This window comes from Oncorhynchus keta, chromosome 2 (genome assembly GCF_023373465.1).
Source record: "Oncorhynchus keta strain PuntledgeMale-10-30-2019 chromosome 2, Oket_V2, whole genome shotgun sequence".
Lineage (NCBI taxonomy): Eukaryota > Metazoa > Chordata > Actinopteri > Salmoniformes > Salmonidae > Oncorhynchus > Oncorhynchus keta.
Genome location: NC_068422.1, coordinates 69,329,007 through 69,356,899, shown reverse-complemented (window position 1 = coordinate 69,356,899; position 27,893 = coordinate 69,329,007). Strand labels below are relative to the sequence as shown.

The window sequence follows — 27,893 nt, the reverse complement described above, 5'->3', positions numbered from 1 at the left end:
CCAAGGACCTCACCTCTCCTTCCTCTGTCACTGATCCTATTTCATTCCTGGCAGAGGAATCCAAGGACCTCACCTCTCCTTCCTCTGTCACTGTTCCTATTTCATTCCTGGCAGAGGAATCCAAGGACCTCACCTCTCCTTCCTCTGTCACTGATCCTATTTCATTCCTGGCAGAGGAATCCAAGGACCTCACCTCTCCTTCCTCTGTCACTGTTCCTATTTCATTCCTGGCAGAGGAATCCAAGGACCTCACCTCTCCTTCCTCTGTCACTGTTCCTATTTCATTCCTGGCAGAGGAATCCAAGGACCTCACCTCTCCTTCCTCTGTCATTGTTCCTATTTCATTCCTGGCAGAGGAATCCAAGGACCTCACCTCTCCTTACCTCTCCTTACTCTGACACCTCTCCTTCCTCTGTCATCGTTCCTATTTCATTCCTGGCAGAGGAATCCAAGGACCTCACCTCTCCTTCCTCTGTCACTGTTCCTATTTCATTCCTGGCAGAGGAATCCAAGGACCTCACCTCTCCTTCCTCTGTCACTGTTCCTATTTCATTCCTGGCAGAGGAATCCAAGGACCTCACCTCTCCTTCCTCTGTCACTGTTCCTATTTCATTCCTGGCAGAGGAATCCAAGGACCTCACCTCTCCTTCCTCTGTCACTGTTCCTATTTCATTCCTGGCAGAGGCAGAGGAATCCAAGGACCTCACCTCTCCTTACTCTCTGTCACTGTTCCTATTTCATTCCTGGCAGAGGAATCCAAGGACCTCACCTCTCCTTCCTCTGTCACTGTTCCTATTTCATTCCTGGCAGAGGAATCCAAGGACCTCACCTCTCCTTACTCTGTCACTGTTCCTATTTCATTCCTGGCAGAGGAATCCAAGGACCTCACCTCTCCTTCCTCTGTCACTGTTCCTATTTCATTCCTGGCAGAGGAATCCAAGGACCTCACCTCTCCTTACTCTGACATCGTTCCTATTTCATTCCTGGCAGAGGAATCCAAGGACCTCATCTCTCCTTCCTCTGTCACTGTTCCTATTTCATTCCTGGCAGAGGAATCCAAGGACCTCATCTCTCCTTCCTCTGTCACTGTTCCTATTTCATTCCTGGCAGAGGAATCCAAGGACCTCACCTCTCCTTACTCTGACTTCGTTCCTATTTCATTCCTGGCAGAGGAATCCAAGGACCTCACCTCTCCTTACTCTGACTTCGTTCCTATTTCGTTCCTGGCAGAGGAATCCAAGGACCTCACCTCTCCTTCCTCTGACTTCGTTCCTATTTCGTTCCTGGCAGAGGAATCCAAGGACCTCACCTCTCCTTACTCTGACATCGTTCCTATTTAATTCCTGGCAGAGGAATCCAAGGACCTCACCTCTCCTTCCTCTGACTTCGTTCCTATTTCATTCCTGGCAGAGGAATCCAAGGACATCATCTCTCCTTACTCTGACACCATTCCTTTTTCATTCCTGGCAGAGGAATCCAAGGACCTCACCCCTCTTTGGTAGCAATTTCAACAGAAATGTATTTTGATGAGGAGCAAGCTTGTGGTCATTGATCATGAGTGCTTTGAAAGCGAAAATCCAATTTCTTGCTCCCTTCTCAACCAGTCCACAGCCACCTCAGCAGTATATATGGCATTGCCTAGCATGACAGTCTGTTTTGATAATTGTGTGAATTGGTGAAATTGAAATTACAGTTGGGAATTGATGAGGTTTACATCTCTTGATGAAAGTCTGAGTGAATCTACTGCCACTTATAGTAGGCCCTCTTGCTAGCTAATTGGATGTACTGTCTCAATGGGGACCATTCTACCATTGTAGACAATAACAATCTGTGCTAATGTTATGCAACTATTTATAGATGGTGTTATTTCTATCGTAGCTGTGTAAATGGAACCATAGAAAAAGAGGTGTGAATGAATACACACCTCTCTGTTAGTCAGAGCTGGGTACTTGTATAAGAGCAGATGTAAAAGAGTACCTGGGAGAAACTAAGTAAAGAAAACGGTCACGTTTGAAGTTGAACTGAGGACGGACCTCGTTACCTTAATGCTGGAGTGCGAGGAGATGCTTGCCTCGTCTCAAGTTTGGCGAATCCCTCATCTCCAGCGCCACTTCAAATGGAAAATCTGAGGTAGAGAGAAACCTAAAGCTGCCCAATGTGACAAACTAATGTTTTGATTAGCCATATGTGGCGCTGTCTGGTGTCCTAACGATCCAACATAGGGAGAGAGAGGCCGTCAAACATATCTTGGCTGTGTGTTGCTGCATTGGCATGGCAGGAGAATTATGCAGACTGGTGGTTTGGATGTGGAGCTGTGGGTTGGCTGATCAACTGCTTCCCTGCCCAAGTCCCATTAAACGTGGTTATATCACATTGAAGAAAGACATTTCAAAGCCCTTTATGCACACTTATTGATTGACTTGTTCTCTGGTTGCCAAGTCTTCACCTTGCTTTGATGAGTCTGCTTCTCTTCTCTTCTCTTCTCTTCTCTTCTCTTCTCTTCTCTTCTCTTCTCTTCTCTTCTCTTCTCTTCTCTGCCCTGTGTGTGTGTGTGTGTGTGTGTGTGTGTGTGTGTGTGTGTGTGTGTGTGTGTGTGTGTGTGTGTGTGTGTGTGTGTGTGTGTGTGTGTGTGTGTGTGTGTGTGTGTGTGTGTGTGTGTGTGTGTGTGCGTAGCAGGATCCAGCCAGTCAGAGAGGGACCAGACAGACTCCCCGAACCCCTCTAAGAGGCCCTCCTCACGGTCAGGGGCCACAGGGAGCCCCCTCTCCTCCAAGCGTCCGAGGACGGCTGAGAAGAGTGCTGCTGCAGAGCAGGTAACAGCCCACTCCTTCTGCTCTATCTTTAACACACAGCCTGCTGCCACTTCCAGAAGTAGGTTTCTTAAATTATAGAGGATGGTCATATTAAGACTCACTATTCTAACTATTTGAACTTGCCAATCAACTCAAGGTTATCCCCAATTACCATGCCCTCATTATAAGCAGTAAAACTTACACATTAATTGTGAAAAGGAATGTAAAGACATAGCTACTTCTAAGCATTTTTCTTAAAGACATTTGAATAAAGACGGGCCTTTTTGCATAATGCATGATTTTTTTCAAATCTCCTTAAAATGAGTTTTGCTTTCCTGCTGCAGTTGCATTGCTAATTGTGCAAAAGGTGGAAAACCAATATAGTATTTGACAGATGAGAGAGCTTTGAAGTGTGTGCCAGGACTGCTGCTCTCCGTATTGCCTAGTGGTCCATGATCAGAGGGACCTGCCTGGTAGAGACACAGGGGGCAACACTCCTCCATTCATCCTCCCATTCCAATTCCTGTCTCTCACAAAGCAGACCTACAGCTCTCCATCTCACCTCATTAACCTCCCTGTGCTCCTCTCTCCCCTCTCTCCTCCGTTCCTCCAGATGTACCAATGTCCCTACTGCAAGTTCAGCAACACGGACCTGAACCGCCTGAGAATGCACGTGATGACGCAGCACTCTGTCCAGCCCATGTTCCGCTGTCCGCTCTGCCAGGACATGCTGAACAACAAGATCCATCTGCAGTTCCACCTCACACACCTCCACAGCGTGGCGCCCGACTGCGTGGAAAAGCTCATCGCCACGGTACGTGTGTGTGTTCGTGTGTGTTTGTGTGTGTGTCTGTGTGGACTGTGGATACAGTATGTGTAGGCACTGTATTCTTTAGAAATATTTAACCATGGCCCCTGCAATGCTGTTACATACCAATAGTCAGCTCAATTATAAACAAGGAATGCACATTCCCTCAAGCTAAACGAAACCATCCTAAAATATCAATGCCAAGCCTCCTGCACACATCCATCACTGTAAAATAGGGTGAACACAACTGTTGTTGTAATAATAATGATAATAATTGATTGCATTTATATAGCGCCTTTCCACCTACGGTAGGTACTCAAAGAGCTTTACATAGTAGGGTGGGAAATCATCTCTTCCACCCACTTGGGTGATGTACTGCAACCATGTATTACCAGAAGGATCACCTCACATCAGCTATTGTACAAATACAAATATGGTGTTTTATAAGCTAAACAGCCGTAAATGGTTCTGAGATGTTCAAGGTAGTTCAGTCTGTAATCCTCTCGCTGGGTTTTCCTGCCCTTTCTTCTGTTGCATTGTGGTCTTTCTGTTTGTGAAGTTACAGGTAGGCACCTGCCTCTGAGATGTGTACATTGATTACTGTTATCCTCCTAATCCATGGCCACTGGATTGCATGGGGACTTCATGACGTCTTTTTTTCAAGGGCCTTTTTAAACACACTGAATACGTTGAGAGGAAAGCACAACACAGGATGCCATTGCTCTGCCACCTAGCCTTAATACCCAGCCCATCCTGTACAGTATGCATCCTTTACCACATTTATATTTACCATTGTGTCTGTTTAGTCATTTATTTTCTCTGTGGGAAGTGATGAAGAGGCCATGGGAATACGCACAGCCTTTTTGTTGCTCTGCGTGTGTGAGCTTAGCGCATGTAGCGTATGTCTGTACACAAAGGGCCATGCAGGCAGGCTGGCTGGGCCCCATCAGGTCAAGGACCAATGGAGGCCTTAGCTGTGTCTCTTCTCTGCAGCCCAGAGATGACTGTTACTCCCCCTGCCTGCCTGGCTGGCTGTTTGTAATGGAGCATGTCTCTCCAGTCTTCTCTTCCAAATTGATGACATTTGAAGCTTTATCAAAATACAAAGGAAACTGTTAATTGTGAAATGGCTCCAAGGCATCCCATTGACTCACTGCCAGTCAGGTATTATGGGGATCAGATGCTTTAGCCATATTCTAAGGTAAATAATAATAATATGCCATTTAGCAGACGCTTTTATCCAAAGCGACTTTCAGTCATGTGTGCATACATTCTACGTATGCTTGGTCCCGGGAATCAAACCCACTACCCTGGCGTTACAAGCGCCATGCTCTACCAACTGAGCTACAGAAGGACCACCAGAAGGTGCCGTTGTCTAATGTGCCTATGGTCAATGAGCCCTTTTTTTGGTCTCATTGTTATCGTAGTCAGTTGAGTGCGGTGGGGAGAGAGAGACAGATAAGTCTGTTGTTTGCTAGATCTTACCTCCCTGTCCATTTATTCTCAGGAGCACATTGATATTCTCTCAGTGTCTGTGATCACCTCAGTGTTGTTCTAAACAAAGGCTTTTATAAACAATATATTCAAGTTATTGTGACACAGATTCATTTAAATGTAATTAATACGATTTTCCTTTAATGAAATGCAAGTTCAGGCAGTGGAAATGTTATTATTCACTATTTCTTTAATCTCACGTGAATAATGAATGCACCAATTTCACAAAGAGACAATAGAGACTGTGTGTCTGTACAATCACTCCTTGCGTTTCCTATACATATCCATACAGAGCAGTACAAAAAACGTAAAGACTGAAGCATGAATATACATTCTGTTAGATATATAGATATAGAGTTAGATATATAGATATATAGTTAGATATAGACTCATACAAATGTAATATCAGTATTTACAACATGGACTCTGTCTACCTCTGCTACATTACCCCAGCAAAAGAGCTCATTTTGTTTTAATCATCATCAAAGGGAAATATGGTTTTATTTGCTCTCCTTTGATTTCCTGTAAATTACTGTGCAAATGTTGACGTTTGTTCTCGCCTGTGGAACAGAATTGCTCGCTGGACAATCATTCAGGAGAACGGTGCTCTACCTAGCTGCCTAGCCATCTTTCTGGCCCAGCTAGAAAGCAAATGGCGAACACTTTAGTATGGAAGGCAGCAGTATTTATCTTTTATAGAGATAATAATGCACCGAGCCCCTACAAAGACTCAGGAGAGAACCATAGGTAATATAATGCACATTAAAACCAGCACCTTTTTTTATTTCTACTGGTGGATATAGATGGAATGGTACTCTACTGGTGGATATAGATGGAATGGTACTCTACTGGTGGATATAGATGGAACGGTACTCTACTGGTGGATATAGATGGAACGGTACTCTACTGGTGGATATAGATGGAACGGTACTCTACTGGTGGATATAGATGGAACGGTACTCTACTGGTGGATATAGATGGAATGGTACTCTACTGGTGGATATAGATGGAACGGTACTCTACTGGTGGATATAGATGGAACGGTACTCTACTGGTGGATATAGATGGAATGGTACTCTACTGGTGGATATAGATGGAACGGTACTCTATTGGTGGATATAGATGTAATGGTACTCTACTGGTGGATATAGATGGAATGGTACTCTACTGGTGGATATAGATGGAACGGTACTCTACTGGTGGATATAGATGGAATGGTACTCTACTGGTGGATATAGATGGAACGGTACTCTACTGGTGGATATAGATGGAACGGTACTCTACTGGTGGATATAGATGGAATGGTACTCTACTGGTGGATATAGATGGAACGGTACTCTACTGGTGGATATAGATGGAATGGTACTCTACTGGTGGATATAGATGGAATGGTACTCTACTGGTGGATATAGATGGAACGGTACTCTACTGGTGGATATAGATGGAACGGTACTCTACTGGTGGATATAGATGGAACGGTACTCTACTGGTGGATATAGATGGAACGGTACTCTACTGGTGGATATAGATGGAATGGTACGCTACTGGTGGATATAGATGGAACGGTACTCTACTGGTGGATATAGATGGAACGGTACTCTACTGGTGGATATAGATGGAATGGTACTCTACTGGTGGATATAGATGGAACGGTACTCTATTGGTGGATATAGATGTAATGGTACTCTACTGGTGGATATAGATGGAATGGTACTCTACTGGTGGATATAGATGGAACGGTACTCTACTGGTGGATATAGATGGAATGGTACTCTACTGGTGGATATAGATGGAACGGTACTCTACTGGTGGATATAGATGGAATGGTACTCTACTGGTGGATATAGATGGAACGGAACTCTACTGGTGGATATAGATGGAACGGTACTCTCTCTCTCTCTCTCTCTCTCTCTCTCTCTCTCTCTCTCTCTCTCTCTCTCTCTCTCTCTCTCTCTCTCTCTCTCTCTCTCTCTCCTGCAGCCCCATCCTTCCATTACCCCTCCCTCCGTCTCTCGCTCCCTCTCTCGTCCCCTCTCTCCTCCCTTTCCTCTCTCCTTCTATGTCTCATTTTCTGTCTGTCTAAGATAGGGGTAATGAAAATAATTGTGCTTCATTAATTCTGAGTCTGGCTAGATGATAGCCATTTTGAACTATGTTTGCCAATTAGGCGGTCCAAATTAAAAGTGACCTTGGGATACTCTCTGGTCTTGCCTCTTGTCGTCTAATGAAGCGGTTGTCTAGAAACAGTCCACTTTGTAATGTAAATCGCTGCTGTGTTTTGTATTTGTGGTATTCTCCATGCTGGTTGCATTCATTTGCCACTCTCTGTTTGGAGGAGAGAGAGAAGGGAGAAGAAAACAGAAAGGGAGGAAAATGTCTGAACATTTTCCAGTGAATTTCTGATGAGACTAATCGCACAGTGATGGACTAGAGAATGTTTACTGTTCCACTTAACCCCGGGGCCCTATGCAAACCCGCTGTTGCTTGAGGAGGACTCCGCCTTGTGTAGGACTAGAGTGGCTCTGTTTGTAGCTGTGTGCCATGCTTTGTTCACAGACATGTCCTCATTGTCACTATTTGCTGAACACACTGCCAGTTGCAGACTGACAGAGAGTGTGTTCCTTTTAGAAGCACAGGCCAGACCAAAGGCTAAAATACACAAATATAGACAGAGGCATTTGATTATTTTATGTTTCAGATGACGAGGTGAATCCATTATGCCTTTATATATCACTCCTGGTGACTTAAGGTTAAATATATGTTGATAAGATTTGACTGATTCTTTTTGAAGAATATGAATATCATGTTAGATAGTAAAGGTCAAAACAGCTATTTGAATTACATTATTCCTTTTCATTTTGTATGGGCTCGTTTGATGTTATCACCCACACATACACATTTAAGTAAAGAGGCAAAGCCAGGATGACCATTGTGGCGTGATAGGAGAGAAGAAGGGTGGTCCATTGCAGTAAAGAGAACCTGAAGTGGTAGAGGATTAATAGAGGCACGGAGAGGGGTGGGGAGAGACTGTGGGGACTAGGGAGAAGGGTGGGGAGAGACTGTGGGGAGTAGGGAGAAGGGTGGGGAGAGACTGTGGGGAGTAGGGAGAAAGGTGGGGAGAGACTGTGGGGACTAGGGAGAAGGGTGGGGAGAGACTGTGGGGACTAGGGAGAAGGGTGGGTAGAGACTGTGGGGAGTAGGGAGAAGGGTGGGGAGAGACTGTGGGGAGTAGGGAGAAAGGTGGGGAGAGACTGTGGGGACTAGGGAGAAGGGTGGGGAGAGACTGTGGGGACTAGGGAGAAGGGTGGGGAGAGACTGTGGGGACTAGGGAGAAGAGTGGGGAGAGACTGTGGGGAGTAGGGAGAAGAGTGGGGAGAGACTGTGGGGAGTAGGGAGAAGGGTGGGGAGAGACTGTGGGGACTAGGGAGAAGAGTGGGGAGAGACTGTGGGGACTAGGGAGAAGGGTGGGGAGAGACTGTGGGGACTAGGGAGAAGGGTGGGGAGAGACTGGGGAGTAGGGAGAAGGGTGGGGAGAGACTGTGGGGACTAGAGAGAAGGGTGGGGAGAGACTGTGGGGACTAGGGAGAAGAGTGGGGAGAGACTGTGGGGACTAGGGAGAAGGGTGGGGAGAGACTGTGGGGACTAGGGAGAAGGGTGGGGAGAGACTGTGGGGAGTAGGGAGAAGGGTGGGGAGATACTGTGGGGAGTAGGGAGAAGGGTGGGGAGAGACTGTGGGGACTAGGGAGAAGGGTGGGGAGAGACTGTGGGGAGAAGGGTGGGGAGAGACTGTGGGGACTAGGGAGAAGGGTGGGGAGAGACTGGGGAGTGGGGAGAAGGGTGGGGAGAGACTGTGGGGAGTAGGGAGAAGGGTGGGGAGAGACTGTGGAGAGTAGGGAGAAGGGTGGGGAGAGACTGTGGGGACTAGGGAGAAGGGTGGGGAGAGACTGTGGGGACTAGGGAGAAGGGTGGGGAGAGACTGTGGGGAGTAGGGAGAAGGGTGGGGAGAGACTGTGGGGACTATGGAGAAGGGTGGGGAGAGACTGGGGAGAGTAGGGAGAAGGGTGGGGAGAGACTGTGGGGACTATGGAGAAGGGTGGGGAGAGACTGAGGAGACTAGGGAGAAGGGTGGGGAGAGACTGTGGGGAGTAGGGAGAAGGGTTGGGAGAGACTGAGGAGTAGGGAGAAGGGTGGGGAGAGACTGTGGGGAGTAGGGAGAGGGGTGGAGTGGGTTGGGTTAGGTTGGGGTACTGTGAATTGAAATGTGGCGTGGGGAGTGAGGATGATTATTCTATTTGGGGAGTTAATTGAAGGAAGGTGACGCAGACGTTGCCTCAACTCCCGACCTCTTCCAATCTCAATTACCGATTATTGTTAAATAGGACCCGCTTAATGAGTGAATTGTTGTATTTCTTTAAGGGGAAAGAGGGGCTATGAGGGGGAGATATGGGAGAGGAAGAGTGGTGGGGGGAGATAATACGGAGGGAGGTGGCTGTCATTCACCCATGATTGACTTCAACCTTTTGAGAGCAAAGAAAACCTGGCCGCTTCTCTGCACATTTTTAATCAATATTCATTGCTCCTTGAAATGTTCTAATTAAAATGGTAGAAACAAATTAAACCATTGTATAGTGGAAAAATGCATAGCATTCCTCCTGAAACATAATTTTGTTGCATATTTGTTCATACATCTTTATTGAACCTGTTCATGTTTGGATTTATCCATAGTAGCTCTAATTTTGTATTCTTAATGCACCTGAAATAACTCTAACGTAATTGACATTAAACCACTATATTGTGACGTATGCGGGGTTGAAAGGCGTAGAATATTTCCCCAAACTGATAGTGCTTATATTACCCAGAATGCCTCTTTTCTGTTCTGGTCCTTATCATTGGAATGGGAGAAACGGAGCGGTCTTCTGGTCAGACTCCGGAGACGGGCACATCGTGCACCACTCCCTAGCATTCTTCTCGCCAATGTCCAGTCTCTTGACAACAAGGTTGATTAAATCCGAGCAAGGGTAGCATTCCAGAGGGACATCAGAGACTGTAACGTTCTTTGCTTCACGGAAACATGGCTCACTGGAGAGACGCTATTGGAGTCGGTGCAGCCAGCTGGTTTCTCCACGCATCGCGCCGACAGAAACAAACATCTTTCTGGTAAGAAGAGGGGCGGGGGCGTATGCTTCATGGTTAACGTGACGTGGTGTGGCCACAACAACATACAGGAACTCAAGTCCTTCTGTTCACCTGATTTAGAATTCCTCACAATCAAATGTCGACCGCATTATCTACCAAGGGAATTCTCTTCGATTATAATCACAGCCGTATATATTCCCCCCCAAGCAGACACATCGATGGCTCTGAACGAACTTTATTTGACTCTTTGCAAACTGGAATCCATATATCCGGAGGCTGCATTCATTGTAGCTGGGGATTTTAACAAGGCTAATCTGAAAACAAGACTCCCTAAATTTTATCAGCATATCGATTGCGCAACCAGGGCTGGAAAAACCTTGGATCATTGCTATTCTAACTTCCGCGACGCATATAAGGCCCTGCCCCGCTCTCCTTTCGTAAAAGCTGACCACGACTCCATTTTATTGATCCCTGCCTACAGACAGAAACTAAAACAAGAAGCTCCCGCGCTGAGGTCTGTTCAACGCTGGTCCGACCAATCTGATTCCACACTCCAAGACTGCTTCCATCACATGGACTGGGATATGTTTCGTATTGCGTCAGACAACAACATTGACGAATACGCTGATTCGGTGAGCGAGTTCATTAAAACGTGCGTTGAAGATGTCGTTCCCATAGCAACGATTAAAACATTCCCAAACCAGAAACGGTGGATGGCAGCATTCGCGTGAAACTGAAAGCGCGAACTACTGCTTTTAATCAGGGCAAGGTGACCGGAAACATGACCGAATAAAAACAGTGTAACTATTCCCTCCGCAAGGCAATCAAACAAGCTAAGCGTCAGTATAGAGACAAAGTAGAATCTCAATTCAACGGCTCAGACACAAGAGGTATGTGGCAGGGTCTACAGTCAATCACGGATTACAAAAAGAAAACCAGACCCGTCACGGACCAGGTTGTCTTGCTCCCAGGCAGACTAAATAACTTTTTTGCCCGCTTTGAGGACAACACAGTGCCACTGACACGGCCCGCAACTAAAACATGCGGACTCTCCTTCACTGCAGCTGACGTGAGGAAAACATTTAAACGTGTCAACCCTCGCAAGGCTGCAGGCCCAGACGGCATCCCCAGCCGCGCCCTCAGAGCATGCGCAGACCAGCTGGCTGGTGTGTTTAAGGACATATTCAATCAATCCCTATCCCAGTCTGTTGTTCCCACATGCTTCAAGAGGGCCACCATTGTTCCTGTTCCCAAGAAAGCTAAGGTAACTGAGCTAAACGACAACCGCCCCGTAGCACTCACTTCCATCATCATGAAGTGCTTTGAGAGACTAGTCAAGGACCATATCACCTCCACCCTACCTGACACCCTAGACCCACTCCAATTTGCTTACCGCCCAAATAGGTCCACAGACGATGCAATCTCAAACACACTGCACACTGCCCTAACCCATCTGGACAAGAGGAATACCAATGTGAGAATGCTGTTCATTGACTACAGCCCGGCATTTAACACCATAGTGCCCTCCAAGCTCGTCATCAAGCTCGAGACCCTGGATCTCGACCCCGCCCTGTGCAACTGGGTACTGGACTTCCTGACGGGCCGCCCCCAGGTGGTGAGGGTAGGCAACAACATCTCCACCCCGCTGATCCTCAACACTGGGGCCCCACAAGGGTGCGTTCTGAGCCCTCTCCTGTACTCCCTGTTCACCCACGACTGCATGGCCACGCACGCCTCCAGCTCAATCATCAAGTTTGCGGACGACACAACAGTGGTAGGCTTGATTACCAACAACGACGAGACGGCCTACAGGGAGGAGGTGAGGGCCCTCGGAGTGTGGTGTCAGGAGCATAACCTCACACTCAACGTCAACAAAACTAAGGAGATGATTGTGGACTTCAGGAAACAGCAGAGGGAACACCCCCCTATCCACATCGATGGAACAGTAGTGGAGAGGGTAGTAAGTTTTAAGTTCCTCGGCGTACACATCACAGACAAACTGAATTGGACCACCCACACAGACAGCATCGTGAAGAAGGCGCAGCAGCGCCTCTTCAACCTCAGGAGGCTGAAGAAATTTGTCTCGTCACCAAAAGCACTCACAAACTTCAACAGATGCACAATCGAGAGCATCCTGTCGGGCTGTATCACCGCCTGATATGGCAACTGCTCCGCCCACAACCGTAAGGCTCTCCAGAGGGTAGTGAGGTCTGCATAACGCATCACCGGGGGCAAACGACCTGCCCTCCAGGACACCTACACCACCCGATGTCACAGGAAGGCCATAAAGATCATCAAGGACAACAACCACCAGAGCCACTGCCTGTTCACCCCGCTATCATCCAGAAGGCGAGGTCAGTACAGGTGCATCAATGCTGGGACCGAGAGACTGAAAAACAGCTTCTATCTCAAGGCCATCAGACTGTTAAACAGCCACCACTAACATTGAGTGGCTGCTGCCAACACACTGACTCAACTCCAGCCAATTTAATAATGGGAATTGATGGGAAATTATGTCAAATATATCACTAGCCACTTTAAACAATGCTACCTAATATAATGTTTACATACCCTACATTATTCATCTCATATGTATATGTATATACTGTACTCTATATCATCTACTGCAACTTTATGTAATACATGTATCACTAGCCACTTTAACTATGCCACTTTGTTTACATACTCATCTCATATGTATATACTGCACTCAATACCATCTACTGTATCTTGCCCATGCCGCTCTGTACCATCACTCATTCATATATCTTTATGTACATATTCTTTATCCCCTTACACTTGTGTCTATAAGGTAGTAGTTTTGGAATTGTTAGCTAGATTACTTGTTGGTTATTACTGCATTGTCGGAACTAAAAGCACAAGCATTTTGCTACACTCGCATTAACATCTGCTAACCATGTGTATGTGACAAATACAATTTGATTTGATTTGGATGCGCTTTTTTCATGGAATAATTATTTAATTAGGTGGCCTAATAAGCTTTTCAGTTGGCCACGGTAGGCTTTTCAGGCCGTCTCACTAATTGGCTGCAGCAGAACTTACCATTCACATGACAAAACACCGGCAGTGATCAAAGTGCAAATTCCAGCGATGGCAAATAAAGTCAAAAGTAATGTGATTATTTGTGCATGTGTGTGTGAATGCATGTGAGAGAGAAACCTTGTGCAAGGGTTTCCACAATTTTTTAAGACGTCTATCAATTCCATCAGGAAAATATGTGTGAAGTTTTAAATGGAAAGAATATATAACAACACAATCTTTTTGTGAGCTTACAGAAACTCAGTTGTATAATAGGACCACACAGTAACTAACATGGGACGTGTCTTGTGTTTGATTTTCCAGGTGACGGCATCAGAGGTTCTGCCAGAAAGCATGTTCATACCAGTACCAGGCCCAGATAGAGAGATACAAAGCAGTACCCCACAAGCCACGGTTAACTCCAGCTCTGAAGATATCAAGAAACAAGCCGGTCAGTATAGCACCATGTTTTTACCTATGCTTTAATTGTCCCTCCTTTCATTTAAATGTGAAGGATAGCGATGGCAATGTTCTCATTACCCAGTCTCCCTTTGGAAAATGTAATGAAAATGCAGGGGATCATGCCAAGGCCATCATTGACAACAAAGGAAAAATAATGATTCCTGCATCTGCAGGAGTCTGAATTAGTTATTACTTCTGTGTTTTGCAACTACCCCCTCCCTGGGGATTCTGAAATGATACATGCGTCAAGGACTCCTAAGTAGAGATAAGATGTCCTCTGTTGAAATGACATTTTCTTGCACAAAGACTCTGCTTATGTGGGAGCCTCTTTAATCCATTTTTTCTTTCTCTTTATTTATTGACAGAACCATCAGATGCTGAGCCTGAGAAAGGGGTCTCACTGCCTACAGAAATAGCTGAAGCTCGCAAGTCACCTCTGGAGGATCAGCAGTCTGGAAGGGAAGACACAGGATTCCTGTGTTGGAAGAAAGGCTGTAACCAGGTCTTCAAGTCCTCCAATTCCCTCCAGGTGCACTTCAACGAGGTTCACAACAAAAGGCCTCAGCTGCCTGTCTCGGACCGGCATGTCTACAAGTACCGCTGCAACCAGTGCAGCCTGGCCTTCAAGACGGTGGAGAAACTGCAGCTGCACTCGCAGTACCACGTCATCAGAGCAGCCACCATGTGCTGCCTCTGTCAACGCAGCTTCAGGACCCTGCAGGCCTTGAAGAAACATTTGGAAACCAGCCACCTAGAGTTGAGTGAGGCTGACATCCAACAGCTCTACGGAGGCTTACTGATGAACGGAGACCTTATGGTCATGGGAGATCCATCACTTGGAGAGGACCACGGAGGACTGGGAGAAGATGACAAAGAGGGCGATGACAGTGACCAAGAGGAGAAGCAAAGCCCAACAGGCAGCGACTCTGGCTCATTGCTAGAAGATTTTGGATCAGAGCCCAAGCGTGCCCTGCCATTCAGGAAAGGTCCTAACTTTACTATGGAGAAGTTCCTGGACCCATCTCGTCCTTTCAAGTGCACGGTGTGCAAAGAGTCATTCACACAGAAGAACATCCTTCTGGTTCACTACAACTCTGTCTCACACCTGCACAAGGTCAAGCGGGCCCTACAGGAGTCCACCACTGGTCAACCAGAGCCCACCAGCAGCCCTGACAACAAACCATTCAAGTGCAACACTTGCAACGTGGCTTACAGCCAGAGCTCTACTCTAGAGATCCACATGCGCTCTGTCCTCCACCAGACCAAGGCCCGAGCAGCCAAGCTTGAAGCAGCAGGAGGAAACACCAGCTCCAGCAGTGGCTCTGGATTTAGTGGTGGTGGATCCTCCATCAGCACTTCAACTCCAAGCCCAAGCCCAGCTACTAACTCAACAACCAGCTCTAGCAACCACAGCTCTTCTGGGGCTCAGACTACACAGAGTATTCTTGGAGGCAACCACATGAGCCAGTCTCATAGCATTGAAAGCCTTGGGAACTCCTCAATGACTTGTCATCTGTCACCGTCTGAAAACCATGAATCGAAAAAGAAGAAATTTGCAGACATGCTCTCTGCAAGGGGACAGCAGCAGCAGCAGCAGCAGCTTCAACAGCAACAACAACAGCAGTTGGCTCAGGCCCAAGCCCAAGCCCAGGCCCAGCTCCAACAAGAGCTCCAGCAACAAGCTGCCCTCATCCAGTCCCAGCTCTTCAACCCAGCACTTCTGCAGCACTTTCCCATGACAACTGATGCTCTTCACTCACTGCAGCAACAGCAGCTGCTCTTCCCTTTCTACATCCCTGGAGCAGAATTCCAACTGAACCCAGAGATGAACCTCAACAGTTCTGCACTTGGCCTGTCAAGCTCCACTGCCAACTCTCTGTTGGAGGACCTGAAGAACTCTGCCCAGCAGGCTCAGGCTCAGAGCTGCCTGCAACAGCAGCTGATGCACCACCACCTTCAGCAGCAGCACCAACAACAGCAGGCCCAAGCCCATTCTCAGGCCCAGGGCCAGATGGCTTTGCTTCAGCAGAGTGCCAATCTCCTTCACCAGGCTGAGAAAAAGCAGAAGGCCGCTGCCGCCCACAATGAGAAGCAAGAGAGAGAAAGGGAAATGCAAAGAGAAAAAGACCTAAGAGAGAAAAATGAGGAACATGTCACAAAAGACGGCTCTGACAACAAGTCAAACGAAAAAAAGGAGATGCAACAGACTGCAATGAACTCCAACCACGATCCTGGCTTTCCTCCACCAAGGATTGCGTCAGATGCTCGTGGAAATGCCACTAAAGCCCTTCTGGAGAACTTTGGGTTTGAGCTAGTGATTCAATACAATGAAAACAAGCAGAAAGCTCAGAAGAAGCCAGCAGGGCCTGGACCAGCTGGAAAAAGCACGCCTGGTGGGATCACGAGAGTGGTGGACCCCATCGAGGGATTGGAGAAGCTGGAATGTGAGGCCTGTGGAAAACTATTTTCCAACATACTGATTCTGAAGAGTCATCAGGAGCACATCCACCAGGCTTTCTTCCCATTCCGCTCCCTGGAGAGATTTGCCAAGGAATACAGAGAGCAGTATGACAAACTGTATCCACTCAGACCCCAGACACCAGAGGCTGCTCCCCCTGCTCCTCCACCTCCTCCTCCTCCTCCTCCTCCTCCACCTCCACCCCCTCCACAGAGAGCCCCAACACCAAATATTCCTGTCTCTGCTCCATCCATCACACCCCCAACTGTGTCGACCCCACAGCCTCCTGTTCAAATGGCTCAAATGTCCATGCCAATGGATATGCCCCTCTTCTCACCACTCATGATGCAGTCAATGTCTCTACAGTCTATGCCATCTCAAATGCATTCCCAGATGTCATCTGTGGAGTCACAGTCACTGGCTAACGATCTGGCCCAGCTTTACCAACAGCAACTTACACCAGCCATGCTACAGCAGCAGCAGAATAAGAGGCCCAGGACACGTATCACTGATGACCAGCTTAGGGTCCTTCGGCAGTATTTTGACATCAACAACTCCCCCAATGAGGAGCAGATTAAAGAGATGGCAGATAAGTCAGGGCTGCCCCAGAAAGTCATCAAACACTGGTTCCGCAACACCCTCTTCAAAGAGCGCCAGCGCAACAAAGACTCACCCTACAACTTCAACAACCCACCCATTACCACTCTGGAGGATACCAAAATTGACTCTAAACCCCCTTCCCCTGAGCCTCAAAGACAGGAGTGTTATGGGAGTAAAAGATCTTCAAGAACAAGGTTTACAGACTACCAATTGAGGGTGCTTCAGGACTTTTTTGATGCTAACGCCTACCCCAAAGATGATGAATTTGAACAGCTCTCCAACCTTCTGAGCCTCCCCACACGTGTCATTGTGGTGTGGTTCCAAAATGCTCGTCAGAAGGCACGCAAGAATTATGAAAATCAGGGGGATGGAAGCAAAGATGGTGAACGAAGAGAGCTGTCCAATGACCGTTACATTCGCACCACCAATCTGAACTACCAGTGCAAGAAATGCAGTCTGGTTTTCCAGCGCATATTTGACCTCATAAAGCACCAAAAGAAGCTGTGTTACAAAGATGAAGACGATGACGGGCATTACGACAGCCAAAACGAGGACTCTATGGATCTTTCTCATGAATACTACACCCCCTCTGGGTCCTCCTGTCACACCCCTATGCCTTCTTCTTCAAGCCTCTGCCCTCTCCCTCCCTCCACCTCAGCTTTCTCCCACCTCTCATCCTCTGAGAAGGAGGAAGCCTCACCAGCTAACACATCAAACTCTTATGATGAGAAGCCCAAACATTTGGCTGAAATGTCCTCAGATCCACGTGAGCACCAGACCACCATCAAACAGGAGACTGTGCATCAGCCCCAATCTGAGACTCAACATCAGAGAAGAGAAGCACGAGATGAGAAGCCACAAACAGCCCCAAAGACAAACAAGCATTCTTCTCCTTCCCTCTCTCAGCAGCAACGTGACTGTGGTCCCTCAGTCTCTCAGACAACCCAGGCTGAGAGAGCTTCTCAGAGCTCCCACATGGGCCCCAACCCTCACATGAGCTCTGCATCACAGCAACAGCTGGCACAGCAAATGATCCAATACCAGTGTGAGCAGTGCAAGCTTGGCTTCCCATCCTTTGAGCACTGGCAGGAGCACCAGCAACTCCACTTCCTCTCTGTGCAAAACCAATTCATCCACCCTCAGTTCTTGGACCGCCCAATGGATATGCCCTTCATGTTGTTCGATCCAAGCAATCCCCTGTTGGCCAGTCAACTCCTCTCTGGGGCCATGCCACAGATTCCAAGCAGCTCTGCCACCTCTCCATCAACACCCACCTCCACCATGAACTCCCTGAAGAGGAAGTTGGAGGAGAAAGCAGGCACTAGCCCAGGAGAGAATGACAGCACCAACAGTGGGGAGGAGCCACAAAGAGACAAGCGCCTCAGGACTACCATCACACCTGAGCAGCTGGAAATCCTCTATCAGAAATACCTATTGGACTCAAACCCTACTCGAAAAATGCTTGACCACATTGCTCATGAGGTGGGACTGAAGAAGAGGGTAGTGCAAGTTTGGTTCCAAAATACCAGAGCCAGGGAAAGGAAGGGTCAGTTTCGGGCTGTAGGGCCTGCTCAAGCTCACCGGCGATGCCCTTTTTGTCGTGCTCTCTTCAAGGCGAAAACTGCACTAGAGGCGCATATCCGTTCCCGCCATTGGCATGAAGCCAAACGTGCTGGTTACAACCTAGCTCTCGCTGGCATGTTCACTGAGGAAGGGATGCAAATGAAGATGGATCCTCTGGATATCTCCAGCTATTCCCAGCTTGCACCTTCTAACAATGATGGACAATGCTCCTCTCTGTCACCAGTGAGCAAAAACATGGACTTGTCTCCCAGGGCCCTTTTGAGCCCTTCATCCATTAAAGTTGAAGGAGGAATGGAGGACTTTGAGAGTCCATCTATGTCCTCTGTCAACCTTAGCTTTGACCAGAACAAACTTGATAATGACGACTGTTCTTCAGTAAATACGGCCATCACAGATACCACCACTGGTGATGAGGCCAATGCTGACAATGACAGTGCTGATCAAAAGCATGGTCAAAATAGTGGTGATTACCTGTCTAAGTCTGTGGGTACAGCCCCCTCTCTTGAAAATGACGACCAGATGTCATCAGGGCTGGTGAGCCCTGCGACAAGCTATTATGCTAGAGACTATGAAAATGAGAATATAATCGACTACAGTGAGACCTCCAGTCTGGCTGATCCCTGTTCACCAAGCCCCGGAGCTTCCGGCAGCAGGAGCATCGACAGTGGAGACCGTCCTGGCCAAAAGCGCTTCCGAACTCAGATGACTAACCTCCAGCTGAAGCTACTCAAGTCCTGCTTCAATGACTACAGGACACCTACCATGCTGGAGTGTGAGGTACTTGGCAATGACATCGGACTTCCAAAGAGGGTGGTTCAGGTGTGGTTCCAGAATGCTCGCGCCAAGGAGAAAAAGGCTAAGCTCAGCATGGCTAAGCACTTCGGGATCAACCACACGTCCTACGAGGGGCCGAAGACGGAGTGCACTTTGTGCAGTGTCAAGTACAGTGCCCGTCTCTCTGTGCGAGATCACATCTTCTCTGCGCAACACATCACCAAGGTAAAGGACACCATTGGGAGCCAACTGGACAAGGAGAAGGAGTACTTTGACCCAGCCACTGTTCGCCAGCTGATGGCCCAGCAGGAGATGGATCGCATCAAGAAAGCCAATGAGGTCCTGGGACTGGCACAGCAGCAAGCCATGCAGCAGCAGGGGATCTTTGATAGCCCCGCCCTGCAGGCCCTGAATCTTCAGTCTGCCTATTCAAATCTGCAAGGGATGCCCCCTGGACTTCTGCCAGGTGTCGGAAGCACCTCCCTACCTGGCTTTAACTCATCAAACTCAGGTATGTCATCACTTAGACGTCACAAAGATCACTGTTTCATCAGAATTGTCTTAAACCAATGAAGCCCTCTTGGATCAAATGTAATATTTTGTAATATCCACAATTGAAAAGAAGTGCTGTACTAGTCTGAGGGTCTCATTCAAGTAAAACAATTAACTAGATATTAACTGGGAAAACTAGTAAGCACTTCTGGATTAAATAGGGCTCTGAATTTCTCCTACGTTTTCCAGTAGGCAACGTTTTGACCTTCTTCAGATTAAATACCCTTGTCATCAATCAATCTATCATCTGGAAATATTCACATTGGACGATATACTCTACATGTAATACAATGTAACAGTGTGAGGGAACCCTCCGTTTTAATCTGGATTTGCCAGGTACCTGTAAGCATGCTATGTTTTACATCACATTGTATTTCATAATGAGTCATGCATTCTAGTAAAAGTCCTTCATTCCGTTCATTTGACAGTGTTGGCCTGCGTTATTGTACAACAAACAAATACAATATAAAATCAGAATAAACATCTCCAGACATCTGCTGTCAACTTCATGAGCTACTTGAACTGTTACCATTCAGTTAGAGAACATTAAACAAGTCCTCAAATGAATAACAATAGCTCACTTCCTTCTCAAACCTCTTTGACCTTGGGAACATTAGTAGTACTTGACCTTATTATAATTTAAATTACATGTTTTGATTAAGATTTCCTAAGTTTGTTTAAAGGTCAGTGTCATACTTTATGTAAAGAAACCATTTGCACATGTTTGAAGTAGTAGACACTAGAGTCTGTATTATCTTAAGATGTAACTAAATCCTCAGTTTGTCTGTTGTTTTCTTTATTATTGACCAGCTGCATCTTGATTGATTAACTCTAGTAAATATTGTGATTGAGACCTCTTCTTTATGGGCCTTCCTGGAAAGGCTGAGTTTCTGATTGGCTAACGTTGAGTCATCAAAAGCAATCTAAGGAATTACCTCTGGTGAAAAACATTTCTCTTCAAGAAGGGCTCAGTTATTATTAATGCACTGAGCTCCAATAATTAGTGCATACAGTAGCTCTCTAAAACACCTTACTTAGAAAAACACATACATGCATCTATGAATAACTAATGTCTTGAATCCCCCTCTAACTCTGAATTCTCCCATTTCTCTGTTTCAAATCCTCTAGCTTTAACTCCTCCCAAACCTCCAAACCTCCTGAACATGCCTGGCGCCAGTGTTCCTTCACCCAGCCTCCCCACGTCTGGATTACCCAACAAGCCTCCCTCCTCCTCCTCCTTGGCATCACCCAGCCCAGCACAGGCCAACACATCTGTCGCCCACTCCAGCCCTACTTCCACCTCCACCTCCACCACCACAACAACCCAGTCAGGCTCCCGCCCTGAACACCCCAAAGACCGTAATGCTGAGAGGTCAAGAGAGAAGGAGAAGCCCCACCACAAGGAGAAGACAGAGAAGCCCTCAACGCCATCCTCCACTGGAGGCACCCCAGCCCCATCCACCTCTGCTGCCAGCGCCAAGAAAGAAAAACAAGATGCAGCTGTTCCCGCCACCTCCATGCCCACGCCGGGTATGGAGTATGTGGTAGACCCTGCCCAGCTCCAGGCCCTGCAGGCTGCCTTGGCATCAGACCCTACAGCTCTACTGACTAGTCAGTTCCTGCCCTACTTCATGCCTGGATTTTCCCCGTATTACGCCCCGCAGATACCTGGGACTCTCCAAGGCGGCTATCTGCAGCCAATGTACGGCATGGAAAGCATGTTCCCCTACAACCCAACATTGTCCCAAGCGCTGATGGGCCTGTCCCCAGGGTCCCTGCTTCAGCACTACCAGCAATATCAGCAGAGCCTGCAGGAGGCGCTACAGCAGCAGCAGCAGCAGCTTCAGCAGATCCAGCAACCCAAAGCGAGCCAAACTCCAGTACCCCCTCAACCTTCGGGGGACCGCAAAGAATCTGCCAAAGATCCAGCGAAAACAGAGGAGCAGAAAGGCAACCCCCACAGAGAGATCTCTTCCTCCTTCTCCTCTCACAATAACCTACCCTCCAAGCAGAACGAAATGGATGGCAAAGTCGCAGACCCCCTTCTAGACCAATACATCGTCCCCAAGGTGCAGTACAGGCTGGCGTGTCGCAAATGTCAAGCAGTCTTCAGCAAGGAAGAAGCGGCCGTCAATCACCTGAAGTCTATCTGCTTTTTCGGTCAGTCTGTGGCAAACTTGCAAGAGGTGTTGTTGCGTGTCCCCATTGGCGCAGGTGCAAGGGTGGGCAGCCTCTACGACTGCCTGGCCTGCGACACAACGTTGGATGGGGACAAAGCGCTTAGTCAACACCTGGATTCGGCTTTGCACAAACACAGAACAATCAAGCGATCAGCCAGAAATGCCAAAGAGCACGCTACTAGTTTATTACCTCACTCTTCAGCCTGCTTCCCCGATCCTAACACCGCATCTACCTCGCAGTCTGCCACTCATCTCATCAGCATCCCCCCTCCCCCGCCAACGACATCAGCCACCATGCCGTCCTCCTCTGTCTCTTCATCCTTGTGCTCCTCCTCTGCCACCCTACTCAACACCACAGCTGCCGGCAAACCCTGGCCCCAGGCCCCTTTCTCCAGAGCTTTAGCTGGGAAGCCCAATGCCACTCCTTCTTCTACTTCTTCTTCTTTTCCTCCAGTATCCTCACCTTCAACGGTTACCTCAAGTTCATTGAGCACCTCAGGAGTTCAGACCTCGATACCAACAGACGTCTTTACCGACGAGTCTGACTCTGACAGCAGTCAGAAGTCAGCAGACAGGCTGGGCAGGACGGCAGAGGTGCCGCAACAGCCCGGCTGTCTCAAAGACAGTAGTAGTTGTAGTAGTAATCTTGCTAGTGTAGAAACGGACTCCATCAGATTGTAAAAGAGCTTTCGGTGATGGACAATATTTAAAAAACGCAAAAGACAAAAAAAAAACACAAATGGGAAAAACAAACAAAAAAGCAGCGATGTTAAAATACGTTTAAAAGTATACAAAACAATTTCAGAAAAAGATGTGTAAAGACTAACTGCAATTCCAAAGCTTGTAACCAAAAATTTAAATGTTAGTGGATTGTTTTCCCATATCAACATGCTGGTTTTCATTTCTTTCAACTGAAATATATACATTTATATGTATAAGAATAGAAAGATCACTGCAATTAAGTTTTGGGTAATGATGGAGGAATGCTGGACTGCCTCAAAGTTGTTAAATGGCCCAAGAACCCTTTTGACAAAGTCAACAAGCTGTCCCTTGTTTGTGTAATTATTTCCACTTAATAGCACAGTCACAAAAAGCCAGTATGTACTGTATGGGAGAATAGTCTAACAGTTTTCTGCTATCAAAGCATTCAAATACCAATGGCTTGCAAAAGTAAAAAGAATAATGTAATGTCTATTTTATTCTCAGGTCAACAGCTCACAGACGTTTTTCTGTTCCAGAAATTCATTGTTTTACACCTTTCGTTCCAAACAGGAGAAACATTATTATTTAATTTTTTTCCAGAAATTGATTTTAATGACAGAAAGTTTTAAAATGAGTGAAAATATCATAAAGGCATAGCTTTCTGGGCATTTAAAAGGGTAGCTGATCTGCTGATTTTAAACATTTGAAATACTCTTAAAGGGGGAAATTTGCAATCTGGAGAGCATTGGAGACATGTTGATGGGGGATAAAAAAAGATTTTTTTGATTAAAAAACTTTCTGTATTTATGATAGATATGAACATTTTTGGTGTTAAGTAGATTGTTGCATTGGAAATGAATTTAAACAGTATGGTAGATTGAAAAAAGACTTTGTACATTTAGCTTTTGTATCGTCCAACTTTAAGGCGCTTCATTTGATGTTGTCTTGGTCATTCCGATAGACTAGATTATGGAGCAGTAACTTACCTGAACTTTATTTCTGTCTTATTCTCGGCTTCTTGGCTAACGTTCACCCAACTGCCACTCTCCCACTAGGCAGGATCCTCTCTTTCAAAATGTTTTTTCTCTCTGTTTTGGTTGGTATGGTTCTAACCAAAAAAGAAAAAAAGACCTGGGGTGAAATGTTAAACAATATTTAATTTTATTTCTGTTACCTTTGTGCACTTAACTCTGTCTGACTCATAATTCTCACTTTACTTGTTCCTCTCTCTCCTCACTTTGTTTTTCTTGTCCCCTGCATTTGTAGATATGAAGATATTTACTCCTCCTCGTGCACTACGAAGCAGGCCTTTTGTTCTTCATGTAGTGTGGCTACAGTATTTTTTCGGCTTTATTTTCATTTAGACTTTACGTTGTTGTTGTCATAGATGAAGAAAATGAAAAAATAATAATAATAATAATAATTTCCACGCTTTAAAACAAAAAGAAAATCCAAAGACTAAACACTTTCACCATTGGTGCATAAAGATGAGAAAAGAGGCTTCTTTATACTTGAGAATTTGTTGCTGTTTTTAGAGGAAAGAAAACAAAGTTTTAAAATAAAGGAGTACGCATCAGAGTTGCCGTTCTTGCTTCTTTGCAAGCAGACAGGTGGCTTTTTTACGTAAAATACCAAGAATACCAAAAACCAAAAAAGGAACCTTGTCCTTGCATTGTGGAGTAGCAGTGTTACAGAGCCATTGCAGTTGTAAGATAGAGGTTATAAGTCTTTGTTTGAACTTTTCTGTTACTCACAAAAAGTTTTTTTTTTTTAAAGAAAATGTATAAGGTCTGGTCTTCAAGGACATACGTTTTGCTGCTAATGTAGAATTTTGAAAAAAGAATACCTAGCTAGATGCATGCTCATTTTGCTTTTTGGCTAAGCTTTAACTAAAACAACAATAAACCATTTTCCTGCCTCTGCGACATCTTTTTTTATTTTTCTTGCAAAAACGGAACTTTGAAGACTGTGAATATATGTTCCAAAGGACATTTTTGCCGATTTTCTTTTTGAACAGACCAATGTTTAAAGCCAATTATATATAACATTAGTAAAGAACAGTGCATTCCAAATATCACATCAACATTTTTTTTGTTTATTTCTTAAGCAAGGACTGATTTAATTTTAATAATTTGAATTATTATTACATATTTTTCTCATTTCTAAGGTGACTGTAAGCTGTTGTGTAGTAAAGTTACATTCTGTTTGCTAAACAAAATGACCTGATCTGTCATTTTGTGTCTGGCATGGAAAGTTGATAAGAACCCCTCCTTCCAGTTAAGTTTGTTACTCACTTGATCAGCAAGTAATAGTGGTTACCAATACATGTATATGATACATCTGGTACTGATGCGTCTCCTAGGTTACATCATCATGCCTCTCAACTTACAAGTCTCAGAAGGAAATAATGGCTGTTTTGATAAGTCTGGAGTGCTGGCCCAACTTTCTGGCACATCCAGTTGTGACTTGGCCCAGGTGTCTGCAGGGCTTTAAACCATTTTCACGCACGATGTTGATTACAGGTTTCTATGGGACGTCTTCATTCCAAAGCGTTATAAGTCTGGAAAAAGCAGGAGTTTTTTTGAAGATGTCCCTTGTGTTCAGATACTGCAGTTAAGAGGTATGTCATGCCTTCATGTCCAAAGAGCTCACTCGCTCCATCTTATTGCAGTGGAAATGGATGTGCTTAATTATCCACACTCTCTCATAGATTAACAACTTTTATTTAATTCCTTTACACCAAAACCAAGGCATATTTAAATTTGTGAATAACTGGTTTTCGGCCACTAGTGTATAGCAAGTGTATTTGCCATAATTCATACAAAGCTGCAATCTAGGAAGTGTGTTAAAAGTGTTACGTCTTGCAGAGCAATGTGATTTGGTGTTAATACTTCCTTACGCATGCTGTTGAAATTGGGTTGATTTGGTCTGCAAGCTTGCCACTCCTCTAATCATGTTCTCTAGAATATTGTTCATATGATTCTTTTTGAGAATTCTAATGTTGTACAGTTTATTCTTGAATGCGTTTGCTTTATTTTGGTTTTCAGATGTCAGACATGTATTATTATTTTCTTATAACTATTTGTATGTTATTTTAGTTTCTGTATATGACTTTTCCTCATATAAATTAACACTAGCTTTAATTTCAATTGCTGAATTTAAAAAAATAACTTTATTCTATGACCTGGCCACTTTATGGTGTAATAATGTTCTTATATTTGTTTGTCTTTTTTGACACTGTTTGATCTCTTATTTCCAAAGTGTAATCTTTGTTTTGGGCTCTTTCGTGGAAGACGGTCATGGTCTTCTTCACAACAGATTCAGCCAGCATGGACTGTGTGTGTGAGTTTGTATGTGTGCGTATGAGTGTGTTTCATAAGAGCCAGCATCAGTTTTGAGTTTTTATACATTTTATTTTATACTGTACCTTTATTTACGCACCAAAACGTACTGAACCGAAAGCTGGATTATGAATAAAATTGTGAAGTTTTAGAAAATTTGAATTTTAAAGGTAACAATAATCAAAAAGAGGAGAACGACGATACCGAAGCACTGAGCAGTTTTTATTTTGATTGAATATATGAATGTGGCCAAAGCTTTATGCAGTTAAAAACAAAAATAAAAATTACAATTTGTGCCCCAGATAAATGTATATTTTATTGTGGCACAAAACAATAGATAACTGAGATCCTTTGACTCACATTGGGATACTTGATTTTCATGGACAATTACAAAGAAATAAAAAGACAAGGTTTTGCTGTAGAGGTCATCTTTTGCCCACTGTGAAAATGAACATGTATACAGATATAGATATATTTAAAACAAGACATCAACTTTTTTGTTTGAAATGATAAAGAAGGAATGAAAAGAAGAAATGAACTCTGGGAAACTTTGGAGATCTTGCTGAGAGGACAGGGGAGGCTGTGGGCACACCAAAACTGGGCATGGGAGCCAAAGGCAGGCTCAAGGCGGCTTAATATCACAACCATATTTGCTTACATCTCTGAGATGGGAATGGACTCTGGAACCAGTGGACATGTGACACGGAGAGGAAAGACATTAGATAAAGAAGCTGAACTATAGTGGCTCCAGCTGCTTCCTGGCTCTGTCTGTCTCTCTCTCTTCTCCAGCTCGGCCTCGGCTTCTGCTCTTTTACGGACATGTTTCCGCACTTCTGGACGGGATGGACAGAGATGCTCGCTTCATTTCTCCCGGTTCATGTTGTTGCTACCTGTTTCATTTCCTCCTGCTTGTCTCGCTGATGGACAAGTATAAGCTCTCCAGTCAGATGGCGGCTCGCCCCTCTCTCTGTTCATCACACCAACCAAAAAGAGAAATGAGCCAGAGAGAAAGGGGAAGGGTTTTCTAGGCTGTCATTCCTAAAGAGGCAGATACACACAAAAAAAGCGAATCAACCAAAATTAACAACCAAACTTACAAACAACCAAACAAAACCATTTGCTCCAACTTCAAAGATGAACTGTTACTTGGAGCTCTCTCTGTTCCTTTTGTGACTCCTGGTGCCACAAAGTTTTTTTAATGCATTTTCTTTTTCTTTTTGTTTCCTTGAATTATTCCTCCTCCGAGCCTCACAAGCATGGCTCCGTGGCTCCAGGCAGCCCACTGAGGGTAGAAAAAACAGCCTTGCAATGTACAAAAAAGAGCAAGTTAAACCAAAAATGTTGTTCTTGATGTCTTTTCTATACTGTAGTCTTGTTAGCTTTTTTGTTACTGTAATTATATGATGAAGATTTCCAAACTGTACCAAATTACATGGAAACTAACATACATAAAACCACATGGAACTTCAGACTTTTAAAGAAACTTTTGTCACAAAAACCTTGTTGTCCTAGTTAAGTTGATTGTAGATGGTAATTGAATATACTCCTTTGAAAATATTTCATCAAGTATGTTTCTTGCTCATTGTGATACATTAAAAAAGGATGAGCATAAAATGCATTTCTTGTGTGCCTCATCCTTGTGTGTTTTGTTTGAATTTGGTTGTATTGTATGAATGAAAAGTGCAGATGAGTACAAAAGTTGAGTGTTACATACAGAGAGAGAATGTTGAACACTAAATAGCTGTTTCTACATTTAGCTCAAATCAGAAGGCCTTTCCTGCCATGAATGATTTGTATACGTTGATACTACTATAGCTCCACTCTCTGTACCAACCATGAACATTTGATCCTTTATGCTTTGTATTTACAGTGTAGAGTTCAAATACAGTAACCTTACACAGCCATAGCTTAGCAGTATTCTCCATAATATATATTATTATCAAACCTTATCCTTCACATTTGTATCTTATT

General features: G+C 45.3%; 1 protein-coding gene across 2 annotated transcripts in view; it reads left to right on the top strand.

Annotated features, from left to right (window-relative positions):
- Nucleotides 1-27,540, top strand: part of LOC118375422 (zinc finger homeobox protein 3-like) — a 192,022-nt gene extending 164,482 nt beyond the window's left edge. The window contains exons 7-11 of one of the 2 annotated variants that reach the window (XM_052481661.1): nt 2,677-2,813; nt 3,406-3,606; nt 13,594-13,720; nt 14,097-19,658; nt 20,828-27,540. In XM_052481661.1, coding sequence (XP_052337621.1) covers nt 2,677-2,813; nt 3,406-3,606; nt 13,594-13,720; nt 14,097-19,658; nt 20,828-22,560 — 7,760 coding nt within the window. In that variant the 3' untranslated portion in view covers nt 22,561-27,540. Of the gene's footprint in view, nt 1-2,673; nt 2,814-3,405; nt 3,607-13,593; nt 13,721-14,096; nt 19,659-20,827 lie in introns of both variants that reach the window. The other variant, XM_052481660.1, reaches the window with a different exon arrangement.
- The last annotated feature ends 353 nt before the right edge of the window (nt 27,541-27,893 follow it).